Below are 23,930 nucleotides of genomic sequence, written 5' to 3' on the forward strand. Positions count from 1 at the left end.
GTGGTATAGTTTGAAGTTGGGGAGTCTGAATCATGGAGCCTGTATTAATTGCAAAATATTATACTGTTTCTATTAAATGATAACAAAAAATATAATTTGTACTGTTACAAAGTAACTTCTAGCATTTATATTCCTGCACAGTTGTTCTCAAACTTGAGCATGTATCAGAATCACCTGAAGGGTTTGTTAAAACACAGATTGATGTACCTCACCCTCAGAGTTTCTGAAATTAGATCTGGGGTGGAGTCTGACAGTTAATTTTGAATTTCTACCAAGTTCTCTGGTGACGTTTAATGTTGCTGGTCCAGGGATGACATTTAGAGAATTACTGTTTGCTGTCAAACTGTAGTCAGACAGTGAAATCATGCATCATTTTGAGAGCAGTTATTTTATAAAATGTTTTTTTAGAAGGTTCAGTGAGTAATTAATTGCACATGTAAAGAATCATTTTAATAAAGCAGGGTCAGAAAGGGTGTTATTAAACTGAAGGAATAAGTAGAGGGAAATTGATCTATGTGATGAGGTGGGGGTTATCAGATTCAAATTTTATTAAGAAGAAAAAAAAATTTATATATACAGTGACCAAAACCTGATGCAAATATTTTTATTGATTTTTCTCTTGTAATTAAAAAAATTCCCCCAAATCTTTGCGGTGATATTTTTCTTTTATTTCCTGCATGTAGCCATATGCTTGCTGTATATTTTCATAGGACACAGGCATGTTGCTTATGAGACAAATGCATACTGAATGTTTTTAAGGACCATATTGATTCATCTTTGCCTTGTGAAATTGTTTAAGAAATTAGTAATCAGAGTCCTTTGTTTAGTATCTGTTGTTTGGCTAGTGTTTTTGTTGTTATTGTGGACTTTTAAAAAAATCAATATATACATTGTCTTTGATTTGCTCTAGAAAGAGAAAGAAATGTATATCCATTCTAGAGTCAGAAGGCTACAGACTCCCCTTTCCCCCTGTTTTTCATATCTCCATTTAAATAAGATAATCTATAAAAAAATAACATCTCTTTTACTTATACTAATTTAATTTTGTTCTATAACTATGTAGGATATTATTAACTAGTTTTTCAGAATTTAGTTTGTTAGATAAGAATACTAGCTATATTTTGATGGTGCTTTGAAGTTTCTAAAGAAAATGGATGTTTTTTCTTGTACAAGTCTATAAAATTATGTTTTGATTAATTCACCTAAGAAATATTTATCACCCACATATCATATCTAAGAGGTTCCGTGGATAGGTTCAAATCCTTTTTTTTTCTTAGTCATAGTGCTTTTAAAAATCTAATGTACTGTATTCATATTCTGGGTAATACCTGATGTTTTGTTGTGACAGCAGGATTCCCTTTGGGGAAAATTTTCTGCTTGCCTGATTCCACATCCCCCAAAAAACTTCTGGCAGGCTGTGGGTAGATGGCACCTGATTTGAACAACCATGAAAGGACTGATAGCAGAATAAACTTCCTCCAACAATATATTGGATTGGCTAAAAACTTTGCTTGGGTTTTTCCATAGGGGAAAAACCCGAACGAACTTTTTGGTCAACCTAATAATTAGTAATAATTAAAGCTATGCATCTAGATCTTTTAAAATAATTGACCTAGTATTATCCTCCTTGATTTGGTCTTCAATATTATGACAATTAAATTCAACTAAAAAATTCTTATTTGAATAACTGTGAATTAAATGACATGGTTAAATGCTGGGTACCATACTTCCTCCTTCCAGTCACAGGTGGAGGTAAGATAGAATTATATCAGAGGAAAAAGAAAAATGTACAAATAACTGGAATTTAAGATATCTAAGAAGCCTTTCCTGCCTTCCTCATGTTAAAATGGAGTATCTTTTTTAAAAAAATAAATTGCATGCATTGTATGCATAAAGTTTGTCTCCTTCACCCAGTTATCCACTCACTTCTGGCTGGGACCATCCACCTTGTTTGTATACTGCTGTTAACCCAGCACCCAACACAGTGCCTGCCACGTGCTTCACCCACAGTAGTAAATATTGGTTAGATGAATAACAAATGAATGAATAAATACTTGAAAGTCTCATAAAGAGAGCAAAATAATATACCAGACTTTCATCTATTGTACTTATTACCAGTTAAGGGCTTTTTATTATTGAAATACATCACAATCATAAGAAATATACAGTTTTAGTAATGAATATACTTTCATGTTTCTTTATGATAGAGTTACCGTCTTCAGTAAGCTTTATGGGGCTCTGGACTGAGACCTGATTACAAAATATGTGGATTTCAGTGACATCTCTGTCACTGACTTCCTGGGTCAATGCACAAGGCGGTTATTAATGAACTGATTTTTTTCAATGCCTGAGAGTAAATTAGTCATTAGAGATTCTGGTTCAAATTTATCTGGATTTTCTCATCTGACTTTGTTTTTCCTGTGATGTCAGTGTTTACTATGTAAGGTAGGTTACTGCTTGCTGGGTTTGCATATATTCTAAGCAAAATTATTTTCTTGTTAGCATTATTCACTTAATTTGAAAGTTCCCAAAGCAAAGCATTTCAGGGGAAAAAAATTAAAGAATTTAAAGTGTTCTCAGATTTACATATAAGAAGTGTTAATACTGCCATCTAATAAAAATTGCCAAAAACCTTGTAGCAAAGAATATTACTCTATTTTTATAAAATCAAAGAGTTCATTGTTTCCCCTAAAGAAACAATTTGAATAAAACCTGACCCTCTTCTCTTCTTTTTAAAATGGAGCATGGTCAAATTGAACCCTCCATTAAAAATTCTCTAATATCTTTTTTTTGCATTAACATTTCAAAACTCAATTTAAATACTCACAGATCTCATTTTTAATAAACTTAACAAATTCAGGTAATTTCCTTCAACTTTATAGATTGAAGGACAGCAGTTGGTACAGATATAAAAAAGATGCACAGCTATGAGCAAAGCCTCAAATCAATTATATATAAGAAATAACCTAACACATGGAAAGAAATTAATCAAAAAGAAGAATTTCTACCATGTGATTCTCTGGTCTGCTACCTGCAGGCAACAAACGCAAATGAAAAAAAATCAACATTCTTCTGGCAGATAAGAGAAAAATTAATAAAAATGTTTCCTTCCTACTAGATCCCCTGATGCAACTATTGTTAAAAGTGAGTGACTGCAGGAAGAACTTGCTCACTTAAAATACTACTTTTTTATACTACAGAAATAAGGTTTTATTCTTGCTGTTAAGCTCCATTACATGAGTGAGTATGGATTTGCACTGTCCAAAGAGCATCCCTCTTCCCTGCCCCTTCGCATTAAATGGCTCTGTGGGATATGCATGAGACAAATGTAATAGGAACCAAGTGAGTAGCATTTTGAGGTGTGCCTACAGGATAATTATGATTTATAAGGAATCTGAGTGTAGCAGCTGAAAACTCTAAGAGGAACTACTGGGAGGTGCAAAATATGCGCCAGATAAAGTTAGTAAAAAGATATTAGTACTCTATGGGCTTCCCTGGTGGCGCAGTGGTTGAGAGTCCGCCTGCCGATGCAGGGGATACTGGTTTGTGCCCCGGTCCGGGAAGATCCCACATGCCGCAGAGTGGCTGTGCCCGTGAGCCATGGCCGCTGAGCCTGCGCGTCCGGAGCCTGTGCTCTGCAACGGGAGAGGCCACAGCAGTGAGAGGCCTGCGTACCGCAAAAAAAAAAAAAAGATATTAGTACTCTAAAGATAAGAAATGTTCCTACTCCATAATGAGATGGGGAAGGATGCATTTTTGTGGTTTCTGCTTTTTAATTTAGAGTTGCATTTTTATTTTCCATTTCTAATTGAACAAACAGGCCATATTTGTACAGAACATATGAAACTAATAATCTTTCCTGTTAGAAGGGTTTTATGTTTTGTGTTTTATGAATACCATCCTGAAATTAACAAAGATACATGAGGCTAGAATACAGAGGATTTGGTAACGAGACATCCAATTTAAATATTAGTCTACTGCTGCATTTCTATCACATGTAGAGAATGTAACGTAAGTTTAGAATGGAAAATTCTATATCAACTCCCTCTTACCTGTCAACTAACATACAGCATACCTGTATAGAGTTTTGACGTATTTGTGTATTACATATTAAACGTAAACCAGAATTGATCTATTCCTAGTTTATCTTTTCATATTTACTTTTTGAAAGGTAGCATTACATGATAAATGTGGCCCAATTATTATGTAATAATTAAAGCATGGTATATATTATTGCTTAAATTGTCAGATTTGGAGATCTCTATTGTTTTATATGTATTAGAAGGTTTTACATACCTTCTTATTCCTTTATCTGAGTGGATCTTTTGCAAACAACTTTTAAGGAGCACAAAACAGGAGCTGGCAACTTGGAGATAATACACCATTTTCATTTTCATTAATTCATTAATATTTTGAGAAATTTATTTCATCACACGTATTCTTTGTTCTATACATGAGTAAAATAATTTAATACAATTTTTTGGTGTAAGTTTTAATATTAATAATACTATCAGATATAAAAAATGATCTGAAATGGCATACCTTAAGAAGCACCAGAATAAAAAGGTGTGGGAATATTTGTGTATTTTTGGAGGAAACTCACCTAGCAGAATTTCTGAGCACACTGTGATGGATTATTGCAATTATTGGGAATGATAATATTTTAATTCGACTTTCTTCCCACCTGTCAGTTGCAATCAAGGCTGCCCAGTATTCTGAAACAGTCTCATTTTGCTAGGTGGCTAGTCTTGTGCAGCCTCTAGAATGCTCAGAATATTAATGCATGGAGAGGAGACTGAATGCTCTCTATAGTTCCTTTGTGGCAAAGTGTTTGTCTTGTTTTAATCAAAAGGCATGCAAAACCTAACTAAAATAATTTATAATAAATTAATGCCAGTGAGTGCTTAAGAGAAAGAAACCCTTTTGGGGGATATTACATCAGAACCATAGAATTTGGCATTTCTTTCCCTTCTTCATACTTGGCGATGTATACTAATTTCTGTAGGATTTAATTTCTTTCTTGGGTGCCTCATTCTGAAGTGCTTTGAATTTATATGAACAAAGACAGTCTGACATTTAAGTGAGGATTAGTCTAGTTTATAGTAGGCTACCAAGGTAGGAAGTTTTTTTATCAAGACAACATACGTTGAAAGACATGTATATTTGATTTAATATTTATGATGTTGATCTTTATCGTTTTTTGCATAGCCTCCTTGTATTGCTTATTTTAATTCTCTTTTAATCCTTATATATCTCCTATATTTTTTCGCTAGAAAAAATATAGGAGATATATTTTGTGTTTGTTTTGTTTTGTCATCTAGCTCTTCCTCCAGTGGTTTTGGATGGGTTTCAGGGATTTCTTTAACCCTGAAATCATAGCAAAAATTTTCTCATAAATTTATCTGGGGAGTAGATACTCTTCAAAGGTAAATTAATTTATCTGGGAAGTGCTTCTTAACCATACAAATCCAATTCTTGACTTTCATTTCATTCAGTGATTATGCTACCTTTGTGTAGGGTAGGACTACTTAATCTTGAACTTTCCTTTTGTCCTTTACCAACTCCAGATCACTGAAACAACCACCAGATGAAAAATTCTCCCACACGTAGGCCCAGCTTTTGCAATATCGCTTTTGGTACCGGATAACTAAGGCTTTATTAAACATTGGGAGCGTGATCATTACTGTCAGGTGTTGTGAATCTGCATGACACTTCTTAGCTTCAGGTTTATCTTTGGGGGGCAGAAGTAGCTGTGGTCAATTCAAATGGTTCCTGAGTACCCAGTTGTCTCCCTTTCTGAAAACAGGAGTATTACTTTGCACCCACCAGAATCTTCCAGTAATCTGTATTATTCATCCAGTATAAAAGATGCCTCTACATTCTGAGAGATGATTAACAGCGTTGTGGGCCCAACGTACAGCATCATTGTATTCATAGCTTTAGGCTGTACAGTTAATTATTAGCATTTTTTAAATCAGGTAAATATTTATATATATAAACATTGACTATTCATTCTCGCGAGTGTGTTTGAATATCTGTAAATCAAAGGCAACTGAAGAGCTGAAATTCAGATTTCCTTACACTTGCCTGCCAAGTGGCCTCAATCAAAAGTAATTTTCTCCATGAGGGCACATAGAGCTCAGTCGTAAGACTTTTCTGAGTAGATATTATTATTTGTGTCAAATTACGTGCGGTGATTTTTCTGAAGTGGACTTCTGTGCTCACTAACCCATACACAGGAGGTTCCTTCATTCCCTCCTTCATTGGTGCTATTAATTGTACTTGTGCTTCAAGTGTCTCTTACCTTTTGAAATGTTAGTTTATAGCCACCGATTATCTGTAAGGTTTCCAGTTAAAGAAACATGCAATATAGAGAGTAGGGTGAGATCTAATCTTAAACCATAAATACTATACATTTTAAGAGAAATCTTTTTTGCCAGAGCCTGATTTGATAGCATGGCTAAAGAAATGGTTAGACATTTTAAAGTACAGTAAATTATATCAATCTGACACGTGCTTTGGGAGAAATTATTAAATCACCTTTCTCTAGCCAGTTCTAAATATTGACAATGAGATCTCATGTATTTTGAACAATGAGATCTCATGTATTTTGAACAATGAGCTCAATAATTTTTTTACCTTTTATTTGGGATTTTGTAGTTTGTTTTTGAAAATAAGTGCTTCTTTTCAATTACATCCTTTGAATTTCAAATCGATAGCCAACATAAAATAAAACAGCCCCTGGAATATAGAATACTATACTGTCAATTAAGATCTTATAATCTTTGATAAAAAGTTATATGTGATATACAAGCCTTTTTTGACGTGTTTGTATATGTGAATGGCTTGGTTACACTTTTATTAAGTCTATATCAATGCTTTGTGGGTTTACTTTCTTTCAGATTTTCACATGAGATTTTCCATTTAATTTCTAATGAAGTTTTAATTTAATATTATACCGTTGGAGCCAACTCGTTAAGTCAGAATATTTTAAATAATTGTTCAGTTACCTACCTCACTGGATTATTTTAAAGATTATGTAAGAAAGTGCTTTGAAAGTCCTACATGAGACACAAATGAGACAGTCTAGGTGTCTTCTTTTGACCAAACTTTTAATTAAAATTGTTGCTTGAACAAAATAAAAACATGGAAGATATTCTATTTTATTCCTTGTTAGACTTGCAATTATTATTGAATTATTCAGATAACTGTTTTAGTGATTGTAATCTTTTACCTTATTACTATTTTGTACGTTCCTTGCATGTCTTGCTACTTGACATAATTGTTTTAAAAGGTGAAAGATTATAAATTACTTGAAATAATGAATGAGAGAGAAAACCTAATATGAGAGCCATGGTTTTGAATGTGGTTTGTGTTAAAACAGAATCTATGGTTTTTTTACGCTCCACCTGGAGTGGAAAAACAAACCCATCACATTACCAGAGTGTTTGGAATTAGGGCATTCTTTCTTCCTTAACATTTGTTATTTTGGAGAAAATAAATTTTAAAAAGCACAAAGAAACTCTGTAAGAATTTTTTCTTGCATGTCCCTTAATTTCTATCCAAAGCAACTAATTCTCTCCATGAAAATGTGTCATGTGAATTCAGCCCTTTGGGAACTTGCTTTTGGGAAAACAGCCCATATATCACTGTGCTGTATGTACCTATTCCTGTTTGCTCACACATATGTGAAGATTATAATAAATTCACTATTTTAAATTATTTATAAAATTTCTGCTTTGGTCCTGAAAATTTCCTAGCACATTTCCAAGACGTAAGAGAAAGAGACTGCCTAAGCCTTTTAAGTATTTAGCCTGTCTGATGAGACTGCTGACATGAGTGACAATTAGTACAAATTACCATAATTGTGTTCTTCGGAAGAAATGCTACAGTGCTTCTTTAGGAGCAAATGTGGACTTCCGCTTAGTAAAATGAGTCGGATACTTTGATTCTTCTGGGCAGTCGGAAATTCACGATCGGCAGTGTGGTATTCCCACGTTGTCCACTTCAGATCCATCTCAACAGCTGTAGCCCTCCCTTTCCTTTCAGTGAAATAGGTCCATTAATGTAATGCACCTCACTCTCATTCACTCTAAGGAAGTTGTATTTTTATTACAGAAAAAGTATCACATAAATACAAATTACATTTTTTCATTAGAAAACTACTTTTCATTTCAGAAAAAATTCAATTAATCATGAACAGGGTTATGCTTTCATCAGGGAGAGAAATATGTAATTTTTCTTCAAGCCTCAAACACATATAATGAAATCTTTTCTTGGAATCCACTCTTAAGATGGATTTTTAAAAGTATAGACTTTATTAAAATCTCAGTTCAATTAAAATGCATTCAATTACTCTAAATCTTTATTAAAATCTCAGGTAAAATTGTACAACAGTGTAAAAGAGACTTGTACTCTTTACCAGGCAGTTAATTCTAACAAATGAACATAAAGTGCACAGTTTTGCTCTTTAAGAGAGAATAAAAGAACAAGCTTTGGGCTTCGAGCTGGGGGTGGGGAAGGATGGGAGATGGAGGTTGCTTTCTGTGTAGTAACTTCAGGACCTGGTTTCCTTCCACTTCTTATCATAGGTCAACATTACTTGTTGATATGGATGTGACATTATCTTGTGTGAGTACCCTTGGTACTACATGGCCTATCTATAGAATACATTTTCCTCACCACCTTAATCAAAAAGACCCTATTTAAGGATTTTATTTCACCCTCTTCTTTGGATGTTTTTCGGTACAGTGTCCCTGTTCTTTTTCAAGGGCCGCTAGAAGATGCCATTGAAGAGGAAGAAGAAGAATGTCCATCAGAGGAAACGGACATCATCTCAAAAGGGGACTTTCCATTGGAGGAAAGCTTTTCCACAGAATTTGGGCCTGAAAATCTGAGCTGTGAAGAAGTGGAATACTTTTGTAACAAAGGTAATCATTAATGGCTGGATGCGATATGTGCGTCTGTTTACTCAGATGATTTTGTATGGTTGAAAAATGCACTGATAGAGTGGAGGAAGAGTATTGAGAGTGTAAATACATAATTCAACTGTCTGAAAATACATGCAAGTTTTTTTTAAACATACAGTATTATTTTGAAGGATAAAAGAAATTTTATAATCCATAAATCATATTGTATATTTAAACACATAGTTTCCTATTGATTGGCCAGTTAACTGTGAACGTTTTCATGTTGGTTGGCCAGATAACTATAATACATTTAATGTTTATTGTTTATCCTTTCAACAAATATTTACTGAATGTCAGTTTTTTGCAAGGCACTGAATTAGCCATTGAGGGTAAGAAGGGAATGGGCCAGAGTCCCCACCCAAGTTTCTAGCTCATTCCTTTTGAAAACTGAGCGCCTTAACTGTTTGACATTGACTTTCAACTTTGAGAATGGTGCTTTTTTTTAGATATTGTCAAATAAGAAAATACACGCTCTTTCTCTCTTCTAGATATTCTTTTTACATACTAACATTATAACAGAAGAAGAACCTGAGACACTATATCTCTGCCTATTTCCAACCTTGACTTGGAGCCAAGTGGCCTTGCCAGTAACTATGTCCTCATCGGGCATGTATACTCATTTTTAACTTGCTTTTTTCAAAAATGAGCTTAAGGTTTCTTATGATTCTTTTTAACTTCTTTATTTGATTGTTTTGCCTCGGCAAGTGAGATGGGTCTTCTGTACCTCCCACACCAATGTATAATTTCACAAGTGTCTGGATCACTTCCTTGGTTTAGAATAGCTACTTTTATTGATTTTACCATGGTTGTTTCCCAGAGGGCATGACTGGATGTCTGTATGTCTGTTTGTGTTTCTGAATGCACCGTCTTTATTTTTTAGGCAGACAGAAGTTATGTGGAGTGATTTTTTACCTGTTTGTGTGAATTTGATGATGTGAATTGGCAGTCTGAAATCAAGAATGCTGACGTAGCTTCCCCCAAAACTTCTAATATGCATGCCTCAGTCACCACATATACATTTGATACATATTATTAAAACCTCAGTATAGGGCTTCCCTGGTGGTGCAGTGGTTGAGAGTCCGCCTGCCGATGCAGGGGACACGGGTTCGTGCCCCGGTCCGGGAAGATCCCACATGCCGCAGAGCGGCTGGGCCCGTGAGCCATGGCCGCTGAGCCTGCGCGTCCGGAGCCTGTGCTCCGCAACGGGAGAGGCCACGATAGTGAGAGGCCCGCGTACCGCAAAAAAAAAACCCAAAACCAAAAAAAAAAACTTCAGTATTACTTTCTCTTGATTCTGGTGTGTTAGAAACAAAAGAAGCCAGCCAGTTCCCATCCGTGTGGTCAGTAGCCCTAAGACTGTGGAAATGGAATGGCGGCACCAGCAGTGGGATACATTGAAGTTCAGAAAAACTTTGACCATTAACTCCTGAAGACCTCAAGATGGCTTTGTAACATGGTCCTTGTCCCCCACATCAGAGACTTTTGGTTGAAAACAAGAATGGTATGGACCAAACAGGCCTTCTTAGTTAGTAGTCACTCAGAGTTCAGGCCAAATTAACATTTTCTCTTGTTGTTTTGGATGTTAGAACCATTTCTTGATGCTACACACCCACAGCAATACATATTAGAGCTGGCTGGAGAGGAAGAGTTTTTAAATCTGTTTGAAGACATCCCATTTTCCATCTTTATCAGGAAATATATCCTTTAGTGCATTGTATAGCACCTACCTTATGTTGTGGGATTACATTAAAGAAGGAACCAGTAGCTAGTAAGTATCATTTATTCTTCTTGCCCTTGTCCTTAAAAGAGTGAGTGTATGGATTCAGACATTTTTGTCAACTTATTAATCCAGGGAGGCAGTAATAATAGTTATTATTAGGTGTATTTTACATTTTGGGATCATCATTGGTGATGGCCTGTATTTAAGCAAATAGAACTCCAAGTTTTAAGTTAGTGGTTTCTTGGAAGAAAATAGACTTATGGCAGATCCTTATTACAGGATTACATAATTATGGTCCCAGAATAATAACCTCCATCTATATTAAACAGTCTTAACTCATGAAAAATAATGACAGGCCTTGAGGAGCAACAACAAAAAAGAACTGAACTACAATTATTAAGAACATTGTTTAGTGGATATTTTTAACTTTGATAAATAATTGGAAAGTTGAAAAATATATCAAAATAATATTTAATATAGGATATAGATAATATATTAAATAAGATATAATTAGTTAATATATTGTACAAATAATTCTCTAATGTTTAGTTTGAAACTAGAAAGTAATGATAGGTGGAAATAAGAATTCTAATTTTCACATAATATTTTTTAGGATAAATACTACTATTACTATTTCAAACCACTGTTGCCTTATTTAATAGGAAAAGAATTTCATTATTTTACTCTCATAGAATGTGAGACCAGGGAATTCCCACTGAAGTAGTAGGAACTGGTGTGAAAGAGAGACAACTCTTTGATATGAATTGCAGCCCCTTGAGGTCATACAGGGATTCCAGGGATTCCTCATTTTTCATTTAAGTTGATTAACTATAATAGGAAGAGAAAATGTCCTCTCTGGAAAATTAGAATGTACTCTTTCTGCAGAAATTTACATATTAGTCTCAGTGACACATAATTATGTTTTCTTGCCAGTTGCAGGGAAAAAGATAGATTAGTCATTAAAAGCATATAAGTATTTAAATGGTTAATGATGCCAGTGTCATGATTGAAAAAGCATGTAAAAATTGTTCTTCTGAAGAAAAATATTTTTAAGTTGGGATCACTGATGAAACATACTTTTTGCACATATTCTGAATCATTTATGACAACTTAAAACTTGTAAGTATATATAAGAAAATGAATTGGATTACTTGGGAAGTTTCTTTGTCTAAAGATCTAGCCATGATCAAAATCTAGCAGTGACACAGTTGTTTTACTGGGTTCCAGGGGTAACATTTTTGAACATCAAATGCTTTTTTCTTATCAAACAAAGGATAGGAATTTAAAAACTCAGATCACAGAAACATGGTTAGAGTATCTTGTTTTCCAAGCAAGGTATCTTGACACATTGTCAGAGAAGAGTACTGAGATACACATATAGTTACAATATATCTTCATTTATACTTTAGCAACTGTATTTTGTATAAAAGCAATCTATGCTATTGTAAGTTTCCTTTTTAGAAAAGAAGAAAAGAAAAATCTCTACTCTGTAGAGACATAGCTTATCATAGGTAAAAGTTACTTCTTCCTTTTGAAATTGAGCCTTCTACATTATACAGGATGTTTTCAGTGTTTAGAATGACTCTTATTATTGTGGTATTTTTCTCAGTTCCACATGGATATTATCTATTCTCTTGTCAGATGAGAAGGCTTTTTTTTTTACACGTCTCGAAGTGTCTGTTAATATTAGTAAAGTTGCTAGTTATATTATAAAGTGTGATTAAATGCGACCCAAATCACTCTCGTAATGTAATATTCCACGGAAATGTCAAAAAATGTTGGTCAGAATTTTGTCATCTTTAAATGTGTAAAATTCTTAATCATACAAATCTAAAGCATAGATAATCACAATTAAAAATGGAAAAGATCACTTTAATAAAACCTTGTTATAGTCTCAGGCCTAAAATATGAATCTGACAATTCTGTTGCAGATTCCTGTTTCACTTTTTACTTTGGGTTAGTTGCATATTTCATGTTTTTTATTTTTCACCTTTGAAATGAATGAAATGAATTATATTTATAAAAAGATGATATTTCAAAGTTGCTTTGATACTTTTAGATTTTGAGAATTTTAGCAAAGTGTAAAGCAATACCTTCAATTTGCATCATCCCCTTTGGTGCAGTGAGTTTAGATCATTTGGCATCTTGCCTTACCGTATCTCAGAGAGGAAGGAAACAAGCAAGAATTATTTCCTTGAATTTGCAGATGACGAAGACATCAATGCTGGGTCCATGAGTGCTACACATTTCCTGTGGTACTGGGTTATTTGCTTCAGTGACTTTTGTCTGCCTTTATTCTGGTTTATAGAGTAAACATGGAAGTACATCAATATTGGTTTAGAGCTAAGGGACCTAATGTAAATTGAAATATAGGTGGTCTGGAAAGCAACCTGGGGAGCTTTTAGTTATGTCGCTACTGGCAGGTGGGAACTCTTATACATTAGCAATTCTTGGATAAACTCTAAGACAGTAAGTTTTATAGTGGGGTTGATATTGGAGCAGCTCTAAAACGGGTTTACTATTATTAATTATTTGGAAGACTGTTTCCTCCCTGCAATATTTAAGTTTGTTAATGACTAAAGTAAATTAACATGTCTTGGGATACATTCCGGGAGGATGTCACAGGATATGTGAACAGGAAGAAAATTGTCAGGCCAGTATCACTAGGCTATTAGAATGTAATGCTATCAACAGGCAAACAAACAAACAAACAAAAACCTCCAAAGAAACTACATGTCAGTGAACTTTGAGTTAATCAATAATGATTTTCTGGAAAAGTTACCAAGGATCCTTACAAACTGGTTTCTGATGACATCATCTCTAAACAAAGTCTGAAAGGGAAATGATGTCATCAAAGTTGATTTTGGAAGAAAAACAAACCTTACTTCTAGTCCTACTATCTAGATATGGAGAATTGTCAGAGAAGTCACTGGGTGCAGTGCTTTACCTAGAGAGATGAATTAATGTTAGAGCTCTTCAATCTGGAAAGATTAGGGTTGAAAAAGAGGTGCATAATGGAAAGCCATAAAATAAGGAAACATAGTGTAACAATGGGCGTTCTCACCACATTCAAAAAGACCCTGGTAATATGCAGAAAGTAAAAGTCATATTTCTCTTTTAAAACAGCTTTAAAGTAGAAAAATGCAAAGCATCTTAAAGAAAGTAGAAAAGAGCCTGAGTTACTCAGACTTGGATTTAGCTCTAGGCCCAGAAGTAATTCATATCAAACCAAAAGCAAACATAAACAGATATTTAATTAGGTTGGCAGAAGCTTCCAGTTCTGTCCAGTAGACTGAATTCAATACAACTCAACTCATATATTAGGCATCTGCTATGTGTCAGACCCTCTTCCTGGTGCTGGGGATACAGCAGTAGACAAACGTCCACCACTACTCTTGAGATGAGAGAGAGATAATAAACAATCAAACTCGCATTGTATAATATGACGGGTGATGTTGAACATTATGAAGAAAAACAACACAGTCAGGGTGATAGAACACCATTGTGTGCGTGTGCACTGCATGCTATCAGTAATTTATAAGGAGTGATGATAGGGTAGGTGAACTTTGAGTGGAGACCTGAGGGAAGGGAGTGAGCTTCCGGTACTCCAGAGTCAAGTTGGCTGTACCTATAAGGCTAATGTTGCAGGAAGCCAGAAGAGGACAGCAGAGAGCTGGGGGAGGTAAGAGAGGTGTGGCCATACCTGTGGAACTTCTAGCTCTAGGAACCTGTTGGATTCTTACCACTGTGGAAGGCCTGGGTGAGTCACGGAGGAGAGTTGAGGTATAACTGGGAGAAAAGGCATGGTCGTGACACAGTTTGTATATACCTAGAGAAGGAAAGTCTGCAGAAAGTAAAAGTTAAAGCAGGAAGTGGAAGCAAGCGAATTGGGGAAGCTGTCAGGAGATACAGATAACTCCAATCAGAATTATCCCTTTAGCCAAAGGCTTGATGAGACTCCATCTGTAGCTCATTAATGTAGTTTACGGAAGAACAGTTTGGGGGTGTTTGAGGCTGATATGAGTCACTTTGCTCCCTTCCACAACACCAGAGCTGGGTAGATGTTCTCTATAAATTTTCACATCCTTGAATCAGAAAGATAGAACAGGAGGCATGAGAATCAGAATCATTTCAACATTGCGCTTAACTATTCCTGCCAATAAGTGGCCAGACTCATTGGAATGTTCCTCTCCCCTACTTCCTTCCTTTCTTTCTATCATTTGTGTCATTCTGTAGCTTTGATTAAAAATTAAGAAATAACCGAGGAAAAGCCATATTTCTCATTGGACTATAATAAATTAAAGCCTGGATCACTGGCATTTGTCACCATTCCATGTTAAGTAAAGCAACAAAAATGATATCTAGATTCTTAATACTAGAAGAAGAAGAAGAAAAAGCACAGCTTCATGAAGATTTGGTTGTGGGAGTAGTAACTGCTTATTTTTCACTTGATCCAGTGTCAAACGTTCGTGCTATTTTGTTTCCTATTTTCTTCTTTTCATGTTATTATTTTTTTAGTTCAGAAAGTCTATTTACAAATATTTCATAAATGCTTTTCAGTCACTCTGGTATCTTTCCTCCTCATTTATGCCTTTAATGACACATTTTTGCTTCCTCTGATGCTTGGGCAACTGGAATCAGAATCTGCAAGAGGCAGCTCTACCGTACTCACTTTGAGTTCAATAAGGAAGGAGATCTGTACCGGCAACTTTGTTCCTTTTTCTTAAGGGATTAAGAAGCTGAGCTTTTTAAATTCTTGCATATAACATTGACATTTCCAGGGTGTGTTTGTTTGGACCGGGGAGTTCAAAGAGAAGGAATAAAAAAGAAAAGCCAATATGACTTTGTTTTTTACCTTGCTGGAGGAGCTGTTTGTGCAAATCGCCTATAAGCTTATTGACCTGAACCTTTGACTCCCTGTTTTCTCTGGATTTGGCTGGAGTGGAGACACTGATGGAGCCCTGATAGAGCTGATTGAACAGCCCCCAGATTTGCTTGGCACAGACCTCCCTTCCCTTCTCTGCCACCTCCCCCTCCCTCCACATGACATTATTGTGCCTTGGCAAACCCTCTGTTTTCCTGGATCCAGTATGTCTTTTTTTTTTTTTTAATTTATTTTAAAATAATTAAATTTTTCTTGCCTAACTCATCGAACAATGCAAAATGGAAGTAATTCTTTTTAGAACATAGAAATAGAGGCCATAATGGTGTCCTACTTTTATTTTTATCTCATAAGATTGGAAAAAGGAAGAAAATATTATGACATTGTGGTATCACTCTTCTGGCCATCTTAAAATCCCCCAAACATAGTTATGTTTGGGTCAGTTTGATTTTTTTTCCTTAAGCCACAATTATTGAAAAAATGAAGGCAATTTGTGCTTACAGGGAGTCAGCATTTTCTCGTTTTTTTTTTCTTTTGAACCAGAGGGTGTTCAAATTTTGTCCATGACTTAGTATTTTATTTGTAAGAGTCAGATCAAGCTTTATCTGTTTACCTTATCTTTGATCCCAGATATATCATTATAAAAATTTCAACAAAATTAACATGAGTGATTTTATGCAGTGTTGAAATGAGTCATGATGATATCATTTATATGAATCATGTTTGATAATATATACTGCTCTTTTGCATATGATGAACTAAATTCATTGTTTTCTCTGTGAGCTGACCATTAACAAATCTCCATTGTGCAATCAGCTAAAGGCATTTTTTAGATATAGTAAAACTTGATAAAATATATAATTACATAATTATAATTTATGAAACAATTTCATATTGTAATACAGTGTATTTCATTCTGCTTCTAGCTGACTATGTAAAATGTTGAGATATTTGCCTGTTTTAGTTATATCTTTATTTTATCAGCATTATTATTGTTTATAATAAAAATTGAAAATTAATATAAAACCATATTTTACCATTTAGAGAAGTTGTCTTTTCTGTTTTGTGGTTATGGTTTCTGCGAGTGAGAGAACATTTTTTGACCTATAAAATTTAGTGTAAGTTTGTTGTTTTTCCTACAGTGTTGAAATTCAGGAGAAAAGTAAGAATTTATTTAATTTCTTGTTATTTTATATATGTAAAGCTAAGCATCTGTATACTAGGAGACAAAATATTATCTGAATTATTGATTGACTTTTTGAATTATTCTGAATTATTGATTGACTTTTTCACTTTTAATCTAGTTATTTAATTAATCATTGATTTTAGCTGAATACCATAAAGGGAAACTATATATTTTTAAGCCCTTTTATTGCTACATTTTCTCAGTGGTATTTTGGGTAAGATGAAGAGCCCGTGTTTCTTGAAGGAAGTAGTTTTGATCGAGTAATAATTATATAAATTATAAAAATAGTTTATATAGTTATATAAATAGTTATTCTAAATTAAAAATACAGTTTTCAATTTTATGTTGCTCAAATTAAAAAAATATATAAAACAATTCATGCAGATCTACACTAGTTTGCCAATCATTTACATCTACTAGCTCTTAATTTATTTTTCTATTCAAAGAAAATTACAAGTGTGAAGAGCATTAGGGAAGCCTGAGAAGCTAATTTATTTTAATAATATGGAATTAATGTGGTTGACAACTTTGAATCCTACTTTTGGTCCCATAATAATTTGAGATAAAATGTTATTTTAGAGAAACTGATCTCTTGGAAGTAGCCCTGCCTTTTCTGCATCTTATTTTTAAACATCATAAATGATTTAAAAATATTTTCTTGGTTCTGCACTAGCATTTTTTAGGTTTAAATCAAATAAGATTTTCAAAGCTTTTAATCTTCTAATATAAAATTCATAGTTTCTTGTTAGTATGTAAAATTTCCCACAATGTTTTGATTATCATTTGAGAAGTAACAGGCAGTATTAAAGCATTTGCCCTTCCATTACCTGATGGGACAATCTTTACCTCTGGTAGTGCTAAACATAGAATGTGTAAAGGGAAATGTGGAAAACTGCCATAAGATGAATTTAATTATAGTAATGTAGTCAATCAGTTTTTTGTTGTTCTTAAAAGGTCAAGTAAAAATAACTGAATGTGTTACACCAATGAAGCAAATAGTGATAATGAATGCAGATTGCTGTTTCAGCTTCTTTTAGTAGTTCAATGAGATTCCAGAGATTGGCACTGAGACTACATACCAATTATAACAATTATAATAATGGTAATAACAACTTCCATTTGATGACTGCTCCCCAAAGTCAGACATCTTGCTGTACACGTATCATCTCTAAGCAACTTACTGTCCTGCAGGGTGGATGTTGTTTCCACCTGCGACTTCCAAAGGTTCAGTAACTTGGCCAAAGTCACAGAATTACTAAAGGTTAATACCAAATTCAAACCTAGGTTACTGTACTTACGAAGAATGAGAGCTAATTTCATTTTCCGATGTCCATCATTATGTAATCCTTATAGAAGGAGATGGACACATTGGAAGAAGCCTGGCTGTATGAAGTATAAAACTCACTTTTTGGGCTTCCCTGGTGGCGCAGTGGTTGAGAGTCCGCCTGCCGATGCAGGGGACACGGGTTCGTGCCCCGGTCTGGGAGGATCCCACGTGCCGCGGAGCGGCTGGGCCCGTGAGCCATGGCCGCTGGGCCTGCGCGTCCGGAGCCTGTCCTCCGCAACGGGAGAGGCCACGGCAGTGAGAGGCCCGCGTAACGCATAAAAAAAAAAAAAAAAACTCACTTTTTCAAGGTATTTTTAACACTTATTACACATGACATGTCAGTCAAGATAAGGGCATACATAAAAACAAGACATTTTAAAGGATAAAGTAAATAAATTAGGGGTGTGCTTAAAAGATTTCTTTTGGTTCTCCTTTAAAGACTCTGTCCATATAAACCAGTGTGCAGTAAGTAGAGTTGGCATTTTGATATAATGAGAGGGCTATATTGAAAGCTCTTTAGACTCATTATACTAACTGGAAGATTATGTTACCCTGATTTGGTGGCATGACATAAGCCACAATTTCTCATTGCTTGTTTTCTTGTGAAGTTGTTTTCAGGTAATTCAAAAGACTGGGGACAACCCAAAATGTGTGTACTTGGGCAGAAGCCAGTAACAAATGGCAAGAAGTTTACAAATCCATCAAAACTGTTTGGATAGGAATTTCAGCCCTGTAGAAATGTTTGCAAAGTGAACTCTTTAAAACAGCTTGACCTTAACACAAAATAAGGCCAAATAAAAAGCGGAGAGAGGAAGGAAGGAAGAGGAGAAGAGAGCATTGTTTGCAGCGAAAGCTCTGGGCACTGTGAAAACTTTTCACTTTTCTGAAGGAAATGCAGTGCAGCAGATGGTAAGGGTGGACGTGAGATAAACATAGGAACTGGAAAAGTAAGCAATACATTCTAACAGGTTCTGTATCAAAGATCTGGAGAAGTAGAAAAGATTAGACAAGGAACTGTTCTGAAACTTGACAGTAGCTGTATCTTTACCAAGTCTTACCCACATAGCAGAGATGGAAAGTGGAATTGCACAGACAGTAGGCTGTGATTATATTTTTCTGACAGTGAGAAGGGAAGGTCTTTTTAAGGATTATTTTTGAAGATAGAGATTTATCAAGGTGGAAATCTATAGGACAGGTGTATAAAACCCTTTGTTCCCCCCTACCTGTTTAACAATGGAATTTGATGTAGCGTCTGTTCTTGCTGTAGAATTAGCACAAGACACTGTACTTTGGGTCTTAGATAATCTTTTCCTTTTTTCAATGCAAATGATGGTCCAGACTAGTTAACTAACACTGAAAACCTATGTTACCTGTTTCTAGTTGTATAAGAATCGGAATGTATGAGTGCCTATAAATGACCACGCATGTACAGAGGCAGATAGGGGGATATATAAAGAATGTTCTTATTTCTTAAAGATACAGTCATCTAGTAAAGGAAGGAAAACATATGTACAAGTGAGGCAAGGGAATATGTATATATATGTGTATATATATGTGTGTGTTTATACATATATATATATATATATATATATATATATATATATATATGGAGTGGAGGAAATGTTAAGTTTGGGCTGATTAAAGAAGCAGTGTATTCATTCTCAAGCTTCCTTATGGTAATGTGCATCATTCCAGTATGGAAACTACTCACCAGCATGTGTCTGCCTCATTTAAGCCTGTGTCCTATGCTCCTACATCCTGTCCCAGTGACTGACTACTAAAAGGGAATACCACAATACAGTAACTCAGCAAGAAGCAATTCTACAATAATGTAGAGTGACACTGATAATAAGAAAGAACGGGGAAAATAGCTAATATCCTAAGGAAAACCCAATTTAGAAAAGAAGGATGTTTTCTCCATAATACTGGCAGTTTATCTCGGGGAACTTTTAAAGTGGCACTAAAAAAATCAAATAATTAGTAAATGGAATGAATTTTGAAAGTTTATGTAAAATGCGTACCTTATCTTCACACTTATCATTGCCAAAAATATTAAATCTACTCATTCACCTTTTAAATTTATCAATTATTTAGTTAGTTTGATGTAGTATAGTGTAGTGTAGCTTCAGAACTCCTCATTTGCACAGACTCCTTCCAAGGCCCTGCACCTAATTTTGTAATTATAACTTTACACTCTTCTTTTAAGAAGAGGCCTCTCAAACTGAATAAACTTCAGGCCCCACAAGGCCTGAATCGACCTCTGTTAGTACCTTCATTAAATATGGATGATCTCATAGGAGACAGCAATGATCAAGAATGTTGTTTGGTTTCAACTTCCTAATTTTTGGAAAACCTTGAATAAGATTCCTAAAATGTTTTGGCATTTATAGTAGATATCTGAATTTCAAATCTGTTATCATTCTAGGATAAGTTGCCCTGAGCCTAAAGAGAGTATAAATACTCATGAAAGCACTATGTTAAAAATTAAAGCAGAGAGGGGAAAACATTCTCCCACACGTCTGAAAATCTAGGTGATGCCGTGGATGCTATCTCTGTTTTTCCTGTGTTACCAGCAGCCAGGGATCTCTTGCTGGCCCTGAGGGAGGAGGTGCTATGGGAAGACCTTGTGGTAAGAAGAGTTTGAATGGGTCTCTTGATAACATTCTGGGACTATCCCTGGTGGTGGAAGCGGGGGTATGGATCCGAGTTTGGACAGGGCTGACGTAACCTACAATACTTCTTTTCTTCCCCCCACAGATATGAAAAACTTCATTAGGATTAGGTTCAGCTGTAAGAATAGGTTCCTGGAAGCTGCCCCAGGACTCTCCCATTTACAATCCATTGTCCAGAACTTAGTCGTAAGGAGTGGTCCACCTCAAGAAAAGGGAGGCTGGGAAATGTGGTCTTTATTATTAGGTGGTCACACGCTCACCTCTAAGTTCTGTTACTATGGAGCGTTTTCAGTTTTGCAAAGGGCATTGTTTTTATTCATCCTTGCTTGATTATTGGGGTAATGAATGACTGAAAGCATTGTGGCAGTCAGTCCATGCCACATGCATGTTTTTGCAATCCAATAAATATTTATTGAACACCTACTATATCAGACATTATGGGACATGCTGTGATTACCACGTGAGTAAATACAGTGAAGGTCCTGGCTATTTTGGAATTTACCTTATAGTGAGGAGGCAGACATTAATAAAATAATCACACAAGTGGTACAGGGCAGTTTGAAAGAGTGAGGAAGGTCAAAGCGTTCTTAAGAATGTGACACTTGAGTTGGTATCTAATGCTGAATTAATTAGGTAGAAAGAAGTAGTAGGGTTCCAGACAGAGGGAACAGCAAGAGACTAGTGAGCATGCAGATTGTGGTGGGACTGTGGTAGGTGTTGACCCAGGAGAGAGATGTATGAGCCAGAGAGATCAGGAAGGACGATGATCATAGGGTGAAGGACAGGAAATAATGAGAGGAAGCATAAGACAGGAAGATAAATACTTTGAAAGCTGAAGCGTTACACGCAAATCTGAGCTTCCCATAAACCACAGTAGAGAGAGAAAATGAAAGAGTAAGATATATGTAATTCCAATGGTCAAGCAGTAGAAAAAACAGGGTTTATCAGAAGAAATAAATGTTATCCCCTATTTGTGAGCTCTGAGAGTCATTTATCATCATTAGGGTATTTGAACTAGTGTTGGAAAAAGGGCGTTCAGATATAGACCAAAGTCTTTGTTAGCTGCTGTCCCACAATATGCCTTCTCCATTGGCCTTGGCTTTTTGGATGTGTGGCTTGAATAAAGTCTATTTATAATGAGTAAATTGTATTGTGGTGATGGAGCGCTATGGTAATGAGTGATTGCTTATGACTCATATTCTTAAATGGGTTATGAGAAAGGAGAAGGTCTCTGGAATGAATTGTTAAACAGGAAAGAATAAACAGTTAGGTTATATGAAAAGCAATATTCAAAGATCATAACTTTCTCAAATTGGTTTGATCTTTCTGTGTAGACGAGGTTGGCTTGTTGGGGAGACAATTTCAGAGATTGTAAGGTTTGGCTTTACTTTTTGTTATTGTTGATGATGATGATGGTGATAATGATGATGATGGTGGTGGTGATGATTTCCTAAAGGGAATGCTGGGTTTGAAGCTTGAAGACTGAGTCCAGAAAACTGAAAGCTAGTGGTTTCCTGATGGCAGAACAACAGATCTGTGAATAGGTCAATTACAGTTCAGAGTATTGTCATTTACAGACCAACAGGCATTACTTTGTCTCCTCTTTGGAGCAAGACGTGCCTTAATTTTGTAGAATCCTCCTCTGAGTGGAATATAGTAGTTGCAGTGAATTTTCTTTTTAGTCGCAGTGAGGTTCTCTTGTTTGTTTGTTTTGGTTTGGGAAGGGGTAGCTGGGGAAGAGAAAATAAAAATTATTTAAATACAAACTTTGAAATATGTATTTTAGAAACATTTTCCTTATATATCTGACTCTTTCAAGTGCTCATTGTGAGAAATAACAAGGAGTGAAAGTTCTTGAATGATAGATACACTGCTGAGAATTTGCCTTATTTTATCTCATGTGGAAATTTCCCTTATGTTCCGAATCTCAAACGAACTTAAACTTTGAGAAAAATACTTTTCACGTAGAGGCCGATACTGACATCAGGAATAAATGCTCAGGACTGTAGAAAGAATTTATAAATCACTGTTCTTCCTAAGTTGTCAATACTTTCAATGTGACTTTTATCTGATACAGTTACCATAAACGTTAGTATTTTCAATAATTTTCCCTTATTAACTATAATAAAATGCCACAAATTACAGTAGTTATGCATTGACTGTACAGATTGAGTTTCCTTTTCAAAATGACAGACTTAGCCCAGGACCACTGTCATCAAATATTTCAGGATTGTTTCCTGATCTGGGGTCTGAAAGTTTATAATCAAACAAATGTGGATTCTATATTTTTATCTGTTCAATTCACACTCTGAGGTATGAAAAAGGCTATTATATAAGTTACAAGGAAATCACATGCATTTAAAGAAATGTTTGTGTACTGACTATTAACTTTCCAGAACATGGCAAAATCCTACATTTTCTTATACATTTATAGTAAGTCGAGGGAAACTTTAGTTAGACATGATTATGGGAATCCACAGAATAATGAACGTATTCTTTTCAAATGGTCGAAATATTTAGATTTTCTTTTAGGTATTAGCAAAAAAGGGTAACAATTGCATGTTTTTTGTTTTTTGTCTCTGGAGATAAACTGTGTCTGTAATTTGGCAATGCAGAGTTAATTTAACCTGGCACCTTTGTTTGGATAAGCTATAACCAAACAATTGTTTTAAGCCAAACAATATTGTGAGGCTATTAGGAAGAGCAAACACAAACTGAATCTTAAACTTAAATGTCCTCACCCTTCAATACGAACGGCAGTTTTCTGTTTTTGACTGTTACAGTCCTTTAACCAAAGCTATCTTGTCTGATGATAAAACCATAAGTGTATGAAGCTCACACATTTTTCATCTCTTTTATGACCTTATCTTTCATGAGCGGCTTCTGTGAAGGTACCCTAACTATAGGAAGCACCTGGCAAACATATGTGATATCTATTCTCTGATAAGCAGTTGTGAACAAGAAAGTAGATCTGTCACTTCTGAACTGTTCATTGTTAAAAAATACTTTGATGATTTAGCTGATTGCAAAATACATTATAGGGATGGCTAACAGCTACAGTAACACTCCTAGTCAAGAAAGTTCAATAGTTATATTGTACAGGAATTTCTATAAGAGGTTAATATTGATAGGAACTACATGGATTAAAAGAGCAGGATTGAGAAAGGCTGTTTG

At 35.1% G+C, this 23,930-nt stretch overlaps 1 protein-coding gene across 1 annotated transcript in view; it reads left to right on the top strand.

Annotated features, from left to right (window-relative positions):
* Nucleotides 1-23,930, top strand: part of ZFPM2 (zinc finger protein, FOG family member 2) — a 466,557-nt gene that overhangs the window by 96,270 nt on the left and 346,357 nt on the right. Inside the window, exon 2 of the mRNA XM_032610608.1 lies at nt 8,772-8,930. Coding sequence (XP_032466499.1) covers nt 8,772-8,930 — 159 coding nt within the window. The remainder of the gene's footprint in view (nt 1-8,771; nt 8,931-23,930) is intronic.

The sequence above is a fragment of the Phocoena sinus genome, chromosome 17 (assembly GCF_008692025.1).
Source record: "Phocoena sinus isolate mPhoSin1 chromosome 17, mPhoSin1.pri, whole genome shotgun sequence".
NCBI lineage: Eukaryota > Metazoa > Chordata > Mammalia > Artiodactyla > Phocoenidae > Phocoena > Phocoena sinus.